The 10434-nt window shown below is 39.8% G+C and overlaps 2 protein-coding genes and 1 long non-coding RNA gene across 5 annotated transcripts in view; 2 read left to right on the top strand and 1 right to left on the bottom strand.

Annotated features, from left to right (window-relative positions):
• Positions 1-10434, top strand: part of LOC118231731 (signal-regulatory protein beta-1-like) — a 58344-nt gene that overhangs the window by 4906 nt on the left and 43004 nt on the right. For all 3 annotated transcript variants that reach the window (XM_035425872.1, XM_035425890.1, XM_035425881.1), the window contains exons 2-4: positions 2756-2860; positions 3509-3829; positions 4024-4305. In XM_035425872.1, the coding sequence (XP_035281763.1) occupies positions 2794-2860; positions 3509-3829; positions 4024-4305 (670 nt within the window). In that variant the 5' untranslated portion in view covers positions 2756-2793. The remainder of the gene's footprint in view (positions 1-2755; positions 2861-3508; positions 3830-4023; positions 4306-10434) is intronic.
• Positions 101-2467, bottom strand: LOC118207870. Its single transcript, XM_035382014.1, has 2 exons — positions 2457-2467; positions 101-773 (listed from the first exon to the last, which is right to left on the bottom strand). Exons 1-2 carry the CDS (start codon positions 2465-2467, stop codon positions 101-103), a joined length of 684 nt encoding a protein of 227 aa, XP_035237905.1.
• LOC118231803 lies at positions 5792-6236 on the top strand. The gene is made up of 3 exons (XR_004766153.1): positions 5792-5890; positions 5986-6047; positions 6136-6236. It is a non-coding gene; the product is annotated as an uncharacterized LOC118231803 (long non-coding RNA).

The raw sequence follows: 10434 nt of genomic DNA, 5'->3' as shown, positions 1-10434 counted from the left end.
GCTAAAATATGCAATACACACAAAACAAATAATTTTGATTTGAAAGTCCATACTGTCCTGAAACTATTATGAATGGCAAGTAACTTCTGTTATCTTCTAACTAAAAGGAAAGCCAGCTCTTACCAGGGAAGATGGTGGTGTAACTGTGTGAGGCCTTCAGCTTCCCATCCTCAGTTAGCTGGCATCTCCACTTCATGTTGCGGTCTGAGCGCTCAAATATCACGGTCAGACTGGAGGAGCATTCTGACTCTGACAGCTTGTACCTGTTCCCCTGCAGTGGGGCTCCTGTCTCACTAACCCAGATCACTCTAATGCTTTTTCCACAAGGCTCAGAGCTGTGGAGTTTACAGAGAAGAGTAACTGTACTACCAATCTTCAGCTCTGTCAGTGGAGAGGACGCAGAGACTGAAAATGAAACATGAGATATTGTTACATGTCTACTCCCGAAAATAGAGTTATGAAGCTGATTAACACAAATAATAATTTTAGTAGGAAATGACCCCATTTTAAAGTTATTAATGTGTAAAGAACAGTTAGGTCCCACTCTCAGCTTTCCAGATTTCTCTTGATTTTCATCTCTGACCTTTCCATGAATGACCAATTCAATATAGCATCTTGATTGTCCATTTCTCCCTGCCCACGTAGTTGATGAACTGTTAAAAGAACCATGATAGGTGAATGGTAAACTGACAAGCTCTCCCACACTGGAGTACACTGTAGGTTCTGAACCACTGGTACCTGGGGAAAATGAATAAGGCCCATTTAAAACAGAGCTCAAAAATATTCAGGTTAGAAGATACAACATAATTTTGAACAAATCAATAAATCTGGTTTAAAGAGACAGATAACATATCAACTACTTTTCTGTTTAGATTTACAGAAACATAGTTTAGTCGCTTATACAGTGAGGGTGATGAGGAGGCAGAAGAGCAGATTTTATTTTATGGTGATTATTGAAGTATTACCGCAAGTTTCTGAAAAGGGATTAATATTATGAAGTACTGCTTCTTTTCCCATCTAAGAACTTTCCACAAAACAATAGGCCGTAGTTTATTTCTAACTTTTTAATGACTAAGACAATATTAATGCACATAATTGCTTGTCAGGACGTGAAATAGACACCCTGGTAACTATTTAAGACCAACTGTGTTTGATTGACATCACGGGTTTACTCAATATATAATGATCCATTTATATTTTACAATTTCTTTAACAGTGCAGTTATACATTTCAGCACTTTTCTTGCATTCCATGTTTTTATTCTTTGTTCAGTGCCATAGACATATATATATATATATATATATACGAGAGAGAGAGAGAGCAGGCAGAAATACACAAGATAAATATATCATATAGGGTTCATTTACTCAGCAGTTGGCTATTTAACAGTTTCCCAGTGTGGCTAAAAACAGCGCAACATGGTGATGTAGATTGTGTGTGATGTTCACTTTCCCATTTGTCAGGAAATATAACCACTTATTTTTAAATCCTGTCACTCACAGTGGTAAACAGAAAAAAGAAAAAAAAAATGACCCGCAATGGAAAGATCATGTCAAAACACGCTCATTTGCATATCCGTTCTTCTGAATAAACAAGAAGTATTATTTTGCGTAAAGATATTCTCTATTTAAAAGTTCCAACAATAACTAAAATTAAAATAATCTTCTACCAAATTGCTGTTTCATGGAATAATTTCCCATTGCAAAACTCACCTTTTTAGTCAATCCTATAGTAAAACATGTGGGAAGGTTGGATCAGGACCATAGAGCTGTCAGAAGAGCTGAGCTTATGTTTCTGTCACCCGGTCACTGCATGTGAATGCTCTGGATTGCTGTTCTGCACTAACTAGCACCTACTCATATTGCAGCTGGCCATCTAGTGAACATACGGACACTGTTATACCTTGTTCGTAAAACAACTAAAAACCACAGATTGATGCTCAAAGAATCTTCAGTGAGATCACTCAATTTAGGTGCACAAGAACAAAGAACTGAACCTCTGTACACCAGTGTTCACTCTTCCAAATCAAATCTCAGGCCATCTTCCGAAATACAGTACATACTTAAAATGGCAGGTTTGTGGCCACCATACTGCATAATGTCTCATAATTCTGGTTCATAACACTAAGCATGCTCTGAAATCTTCCAGATGTGTTCTCATGTACTTGATGGTGAAGGTAATTTGTATTTGGGATTAAAGCATTCTGAATTCATACATCAAGGAACATCAGAGAATACCCCAGCAGAAAAAAATACCTATGATCCTAAAGAGATGCCAGTGATGCCAAGCAATAGTTCGGGTGAGATTAGTGTGTGCAGTAAAACAACATTAAACGACTATAATTTATCGACACCCTCATCTCATCCTATCTTACAACAAATTTGGTAACAAACACAATGTGGATTTGAACTGCAATGTATTAAAATAGCTTGTAAAGATGTGTTCCACTGTCTGACCCATCCATCATTTTGTACTGAAAGAGGAAATCAAGTGCAACAGTATAGTATGTACAAAAGCAATCATTTTCATCAAAATGGATGGATCAGTAGACTAACATTTAGCTTAACTGACTTGGTTTGCATTATCCATAACTGAAACTAGTGACATTTTTCATACTTAAAGTGTGGTGGGTCATTAGGTTACAAAAAAATAAAAATTTAAAGAAAAGAAAAAAAATCTCTCAGGGCATATTGCGTCACTGAGAAAATGACCTTCCTTTTTCATGCGCTGACACTGAACTGCACTGCTGATACAGTTTGAGAATTGAGACAAGAGAGAAGACAGCAAGTAAGAATGCCTGTGCACATACTGACTGGACTCCTGCCATGGCTACTCTTCAAAATCATACTCCTCTTCACAGGTGAGAGAGAGAAAGCCAGACATTTTAGAATAGAATAAGACAAGAACCATGTAAAGGAATGTATGGGGAGATGGTTTCATTTTTAATATTGTTGAAGGACAGACAAATTTAACAATTTCAAGTTTACTTTATTACTGTTTACAGGCCTTTAAAAATAATCATAATGCAAAATATTAAGTATTAAAATACCACAAGAACACAACAACACTGTTTCAGTTCTCACAAATTCTGCATTTCTTACAGTGCGTGCCACTCTCCCATCCACTTTCATTGCATAGTTTGGCACATTGTAGCTGGCTAACATTACCCAGTATTTAACTGACCCTGCCGCACATTATATTTTGGTATAGCTCAGTCAAAACTTGGTCAGTGTCAAAGATTTCACTCAAAATGTTCAAATAGCTCTTTCTAGTTTGTTTTCTTGTTTTTGCATATCATCAAAAACACAAATGTGCAATGGTTGAAAGATGGAGCAATACGTTGCCCTTTTATTCTGATGTGTGCTTTTCTGCCTCTAAACAAAAAAACAGTTGGTATGTTATCTGTCTCTTTAAACCAGATTTATTGATTTGTTCAAAATTATGTTGTAGCTTGTAACCTGAATATCTCTGAGCTCTGTTTTAAATGGGCTTTATTTATTTTCCCCAGGTGTCAGTGGCTCAGAACCTACAGTGTACTCCAGTGCGGGAGAGCTTGTCACTTTACCATGCAACCTTAGTGGCTCTTTTAACTGTTCCTCAATTACGTGGAACTGGTACAATGGTCGATCGCAAGGAGCTATTGAATTGGTCGCTCATGGAGCGGTCGAAGCTAAAGATCAACAGATAGCTAGAAGGCTGAGAGTGAGAACTGATTGTTCTTTGCACATTAATAATCTTACCACTGCTGATGCTGGATGGTACTACTGTCGACTGTATCACAATGATGAGAATTCTACAGAAGTTTCTGTTTACTTGTCTATTCTCAACAGTAAGTATTTCCATTTGGAATTTGTAAGATTCTCTCGGAATGATGCATGAATGCAGCTGACTAATGATTATGCATTTAACATTAAAATAGTGTCATTTCCTACTAAAATAATTATTAGTATTTATCAGCTTCATAAGCCTATTTTCTGAGCATGTGCAGTAGACATGTAACTATATCTCATGTTTCATTTTCAGTTTTTGCGTCCTCTCCAGTGACAGAACTGAAGATTGGTAGTACAGTTACTCTTGTCTGTAAACTCCACAGCCCTAGGCCTTGTGGAAGAAGCGTTAATGTGAGCTGGGTTAGTGAGACAGGAGTCCAACTGCAGGGAAACAGGTACAAGCTGTCGGAGTCAGAATGCTCCTCCAATCTGACTGTGACACTTGAGCGCTCAGACCACAACATGAAGTGGAGATGCCAGCTAACTGTAGAGGGGAAGCAGAAGGCCTCACACAGTTACACCACAAGCTTCCCTGGTAAGAGCTGGCTTTCCTTTTAGTTAGAAGACAACAGAAGTTACTTGCCATTCATAATAGTATCAGGACAGTATTTACTTTTAAATCAAAATTATTTATTTAGTGTGCATTGATTATTTTAGCTGAAAACATAATTTTAAACAATTGAGTCAGCTATGTTTTTCATCAGTTTTCGTCTAAAGGTTTTTGTCGTAAAGGAATGTATGGGGAGATGGTTTCATTTTTAATATTTTTGGAGGACAGACAGATTTAACAATTTCAAGTTTACTTTATTACTATTTACAGGCCTTTAAAAATAATCATAATGCAAAATATTAAGTATTAAAATACCACAAGAACACAACAACACTGTTTCAGTTCTCACAAATTCTGCATTTCTTACTGTGCGTGCCACTCTCCCATCCACTTTCATTGCATAGTTTGGCATATTGTAGCTGGCTAACATTACCCAGGATTTACCTGACCCTGCTGCACATTATATTTTGGTATAGCTCAGTCAAAACTTGGTCAGTGTCAAAGATTTCACTCGAAAAGTCCAAATAGCTCTTTCTAGTTCGTTTTCTTGTTTTTGCATATCATCAAAAACACAAATGTGCAATGGTTGAAAGATGGAGCAATACGTTGTTGTACACTTTGATAAAAGATGCCCTTTTATTCTGACGTGTGCTTTTCTGCCTCCTCATCAACCTCACTGTGTCAGCGACTAAACTGTTTCTGTAAAACTAAACTGTTTCTAAACACAAAAACAGTTGGTATGTTATCAATATGAGGTTCACTCTTACATGCATTATTAACATTATTGGGCCTTATTCACAAAACCTTTCTTAAACTATTCTTACTTTTGTTCTTAAAAATGTTCCTGAGAATAACCAATATTGGATTCATGACACATGTGTATACCTTTGTTTTTGTGCATATCCCAGGTGTATGAGATGATGAATGCTGACAGTAAATTTTATGCGCAATCCTGTTCATGTGATTAGCATACGGAAACAGCCATTAACAAATACAGATAAGAAAAAAAATATGAATGCTGAAATGTTCATGGAAACGTTCTTGCGCAGTTTGCGATCAAATGTCATTGTACACGTTTCGTGAATGAGGCCAAATGAAAACACTAATGCCATATATTTCTTCCTCTCTTTGTATCAGTCGAACATCCAAAAATAGTAGTAGTGAGTTTTCATTGTTTCTTGCATGAGTGGTAAGTCAGTTCCATTCCCATTTTTCCTATCCATTAACATTTATAAAAGGCATAATAAATTTATTAAAGGGCACACAATAGATGAGAACGAGGAGGGTTACAGTGACATTGCAGCTTTTTAAAACAAAGTGAAATGACAGACCTATCAAACTGGATCAAAAAAACATTTGATTTATTGGAAACTGACTATCCCTGCAACCTTGCCCAAGATAAGTGGGTGTATGGATATTGTATGGATAGCTGGAGAAACTGACCACAAAATCTGTTTGTACCCTGTCTCAGTTGAAAATATGAGAAATGTCTGGATTGGCTCTGGAGTGGCTATATGTGTAGCTGTTGTCCTGGTTGTGATATTGACCATGATATGCAAGAGAAGAACAGGTAAGGCACTATTTTAATCAGTCCTAGATTTAGACCTGAACTGCCTCATGATTAGCTTTGCATTATAATACTAACGTTTCCCATTAATTTCTTAGTTCAAAGGAAGACGGCACATAATCATGTTTCACAGAGCCACACAGTCACCGATCAGAACAAGGTGAGTGAATATAAGTTTCAGCTAAATTCTGTTTTTACGGCGCTGTTGTTTTGCAGTACACCTGCTATAATATATTATTTGTGTGCAGGGAGAGAGTGAGGACACCGTTACCTATGCTGTGGTCAATCCCTCTGCTGGTGGAAAAAGGAAACAAGACCAAGAAAGTGCTGTGCTCGAAACTGAATATGCCATCATTAAACCTCGCAGAACTCAAGTAAACTGTGATACTTCCTAACGTAGAAGGCTTGGAAATGACTGCAGACTCGTGCATTTAAGTGCTGCAGCGCTTTGGGAACTTTTAGCAACACACTTCAGAGGTAACGATCTTTTGTGTCACTGTTGACAAGGCAAAGGTGCTTGGCTCATTGTGCCAGCTGTTTAGGGTTTGCCTACTGCGGACAGGAAGCTCATTAACTACTAAGTTTTGGATGAAAGGTCTGGGCCTCACAGGTGAAACGAAAAGGAAAAGCACCACAGAACATTTCATAGAGGGGCTAATGGAAGGTGAAATTTTTAGAGCTGTTGAGGTCACTTCAAATTCACAAGCTCTGGGCTCCGTCTCCCACTGTGCAACATGTGGCATATCATGCAATTCACTGTAAATTTTACGCAATATTGTTTCTTGTATAAGTAATTCTCTTTAGCATTGTAAGCATGTCAACATGGCAAAGGTGTTTGGCACCATGTTGGCTGGGGCGGCTGATGACTGGATGCCAGTTAAGCACCGGCTTTGGATAATCATTTCTTCATAAAAGAAACTAGAGAAGGTGATAAGAATAATTTAAAAAAAAAATATATACATTTTTTTTTTTAATTGGAAAAATATAGCTGTTACGCAGCATATTTGGGAGCAGCATTCCACGTCATGTTTATTAGCAAGATGGAGCTTCATTTTTTATAGCTATATGTTTATTTAACGGTGAATTGTGATAATGCAGCTCCTTGTGTTATTGGTATGTAGTTCATTTTTACATTGTTCTGTCAACTGGCTTTCAGTTCAGCAACATTTCCATGGTACAGTGCTACATGCAACTATTTAATGTATGGAACACACCCTGGGTGTTCCAACCACCATGTTTGTTATCTAATAAATTAGTCTTAAATTAATCTTCATATGTAATACTGTATAACCTGGTTTGGAGTTTGTCTGTGGACGACAATGATATCCAATATGTGTGGCAATACAATTATATCAAAGCCAGACTCTGTTTCTCCAGTTTCACTCCTTTTCTGGTCCTGCACCTATAAGAAAGGCTATGTGCATGTGTCATTAACGTGTGTTATGGTGCACTGAAGCAGTTCACATTAAGTCAGTGGAGCAAAGCGAAACGTTCTGTGAACTGTTCCATCCACCAGATGGTGCTATTAGTTCCTTGTATTTTTTTTCATGATCCTTTATTTAAGCTTAAAATAACAGACCATCAAACATGTTCAGTTCAAAATGACAGGATGAGTACAAAAAAAAAAACATGATTTTGAGGCACATGTCTAAATGAGTGCAGTTTTGATAGGCATGTTGCAGTTATCTTGTTTTCGCACGTGAGAACATTTCTGTGATGTATTTGTGAATTCGTTCAGTTTAATTTGATAGGATTCCAGGTGTTTCTCAGAACGTACAGATTATCCCAGTTCTCAGAGATTCTTTGAAGCATCAGTTAAAATCCCAGCCTTTACTATTATGTTCTGCAGCAAAATTAATTACAGTTATTGTTTTCATTCAACCGTAGCATATCCATGCACACACAGATATACCCTTCAAATCTCATTCATGTAGGCTAAGAAACCTTTCAGAAACTGTTAATGAATCAAATACCTGGACTTACAAGTTCACGGACCAGAAATATCACCCTTCAGTCTAAGCTTTTGGGTATTTTAACATTTGCAAAACAAAGCCAGTATTATTAAAATGGATTGCAACATCTACAGTATAAATGGTATATTTAATATTGCATCATATTAAATAAAATTATGGCTAGATGTGGATCTGGCTTTCATTGAATGCCTGAAAAAGCTCTCTAGTGTGCAAAATGAAATAACAGAATTCCACTTTTTGTAGACCCAGGGTTAACCCAGTAAATTTGATGTGAAAGACAAACATACTGTATTGCTCTTTTCTGTTAAAATAAATACAAATAGATTTAACCTACGAAGCACCACATGCCATCTCTAAAAAGGCTGGAACAAACTGCAAAATTCCGATAGGCTACAGACCTCAAAAATAAAAATCATGTTGTTTCTCTGTAGAATAGACAAGAAACAAGTTTTCATCCTTGTGTTCAACTGGCTGAGTAATACAGTAGAGAGCTATTTAAAGCCATTATCACTATTCTCTGGAGTGAAAAACTGAGATAAGTTCATAGCAAATCAGATTGCAGTGTGAGGCAATATTAATGTCACCTAGACATGAGCTAAAAAGCTTACATTACACTTTCTGTTGAGGGAAATAGCACAAAAACACTGATATGTAGCTCGTAATAAATGCCAGTTCCGTATAATGGTGGTGTGTGGAGAGATATTAAAGATCATTGAAGGAAAGTTGGCACATATGTGACAGCAACACACAATGGTGATATGAATTTCTTACAATGTGGGTTTACTGAACATAACAAGCACTGGGGAGGAGCATCTGCAATGTACCAAAATCTCCAGTGCATATTTTACAGAAACATAATTGTGGCAAACAAGCCTGCCACAGGCCACCAAAGCGGCTTTCCTAGGGGCCCTCCAGCACAGAGACACAGGGAGATGATGTTCAAGCAGTCCAGATTTATTTACAAGGGTTTGGCAAGATGTTACCGCCAAGGAGCAGATGTAAAAACACTGTCATGACAGAGAGGCTCCCTTGCGTGGGTGGGGATGGCAGATTTAACCTGTGCGCACTGATTACCTCACTACGCACAGGTGCAGCCACCCCTGTTCCTGGGCCCAATTAGCCTGGCCAATTATCTAATTCATAACCAATTATCTAACTAGCCAGGTCTAATTAGCTTGACCCAGGGCAGGTGTGGCTGCTTAAACCAGCCATCCCCACACCACATACCCCCAACGCCAAACTGAGGCCAGGGAGAATCCCTGGCCGAAGCCTACTCCCCCCCCCCCCCCCCCCCCCCCCCCCCCCCAGCACTCCAACCAAGCAAAAAAAAAACAAGCGCCCTTAACACTTTAAGGGCCCCGGAACAGTCCAGTACACAGTCGTGACCCTCCCCCGGACGATGAGGCAGCCCTCCCCCCTCCTCCCTCTCGGAGCGCGGGGAGTCCTGGGCTGCTCGGCTGGCTGGTGGGGGTGTCACCGGCTTGGGCTGTTCCAGGGGCTGTGGTGGGGTGGCTGGGCTGGTGGGCTGGTGGGCTGGCTTCCTTGTGGCGCTGGGGACCAGGAACCCTCTTAGTTGTGGTGGCCGCCAGTCGGCTCTGCTGGAAGGCTGCTGCAGGCTTTCCCCCTCACGGGCTCCGGGCAAACCAACCAGGCCAAAACAACAAACTAAAACAACAAAACGGACAAAAAAGGAAGCAAAACGGCGCGGCCACCACTCGTGCGCCGCCCGTAGCTGACCCGCCTTCCCGGCCAAGTCCAGCTCACGGCGCGACCACCTCTCGTGCACCGCCCGTAGCTGACCTGCCTTCCCGACCAGGTCCAGCTCCTCAGCGTCCCAGCTGAGGATCGCTTCCTTCCCCTCCGTGGTCATCTCCCGCTCCCTGTCTTTGGCCTGGAGGATCTGTCCGAAGCCTTGCCGGGAACACCTCAGCTGCCCCTCCTCCAGTGTGCCTCCTGGCTTGCCCTCCTGTGCCTCTTCTGTCGTGTCTAGGAACCGACAGACTTCAACGCCAATCTGTAGAAAACAATTTCACGAGGGAAAAGACACAACAGCAGCAAGCTCTTCAGAAAGGTTAGACTTTATTGCACAGGTGCACAAAGCCGGATCAATTCAGCCGAATTGAACCTCGATTGTCAGTTTTGCATACATTTTATACACAAATTGTACCCCACAACTCCCCTTAACACATTTCTAAAAATACCAGCCATCTGGTCTTTTTGGCACCACAATGATTTAGATTTTCTGCTCTTGGGTCAACCTGACCTTCTTGGCACCACAATGATTTTCTGTTCTTAGGTGATATCGTCATTGTGGAAAGTTACCCCAACTTTCCCTTAGAAAAATATCAGTCTTTACTCTGTAATTTTCCATTATGCATACAAGTCACAGAGTTATAGCCTCCTGTAATTTTCTACTGTATTCAGGTTACATAGGGGTCACTGTAAAATATTAGTCTTCTAGTACTTCTATTTGGCAATAATGTTCTGCTGAGTAAGTATGGTTTTTTTAAGCCTTCTGCCTTCTGATCTTTGAAGATCTCCCACCCCCTCCCCTTGTCCACAGTGTGGCAGACC

Source organism: Anguilla anguilla, chromosome 1 (genome assembly GCF_013347855.1).
Source record: "Anguilla anguilla isolate fAngAng1 chromosome 1, fAngAng1.pri, whole genome shotgun sequence".
NCBI classification, from domain to species: domain Eukaryota; kingdom Metazoa; phylum Chordata; class Actinopteri; order Anguilliformes; family Anguillidae; genus Anguilla; species Anguilla anguilla.
The sequence above is the reverse complement of the archived record's forward strand: the minus strand, read 5'-3'. Positions and strand labels throughout refer to the sequence as shown.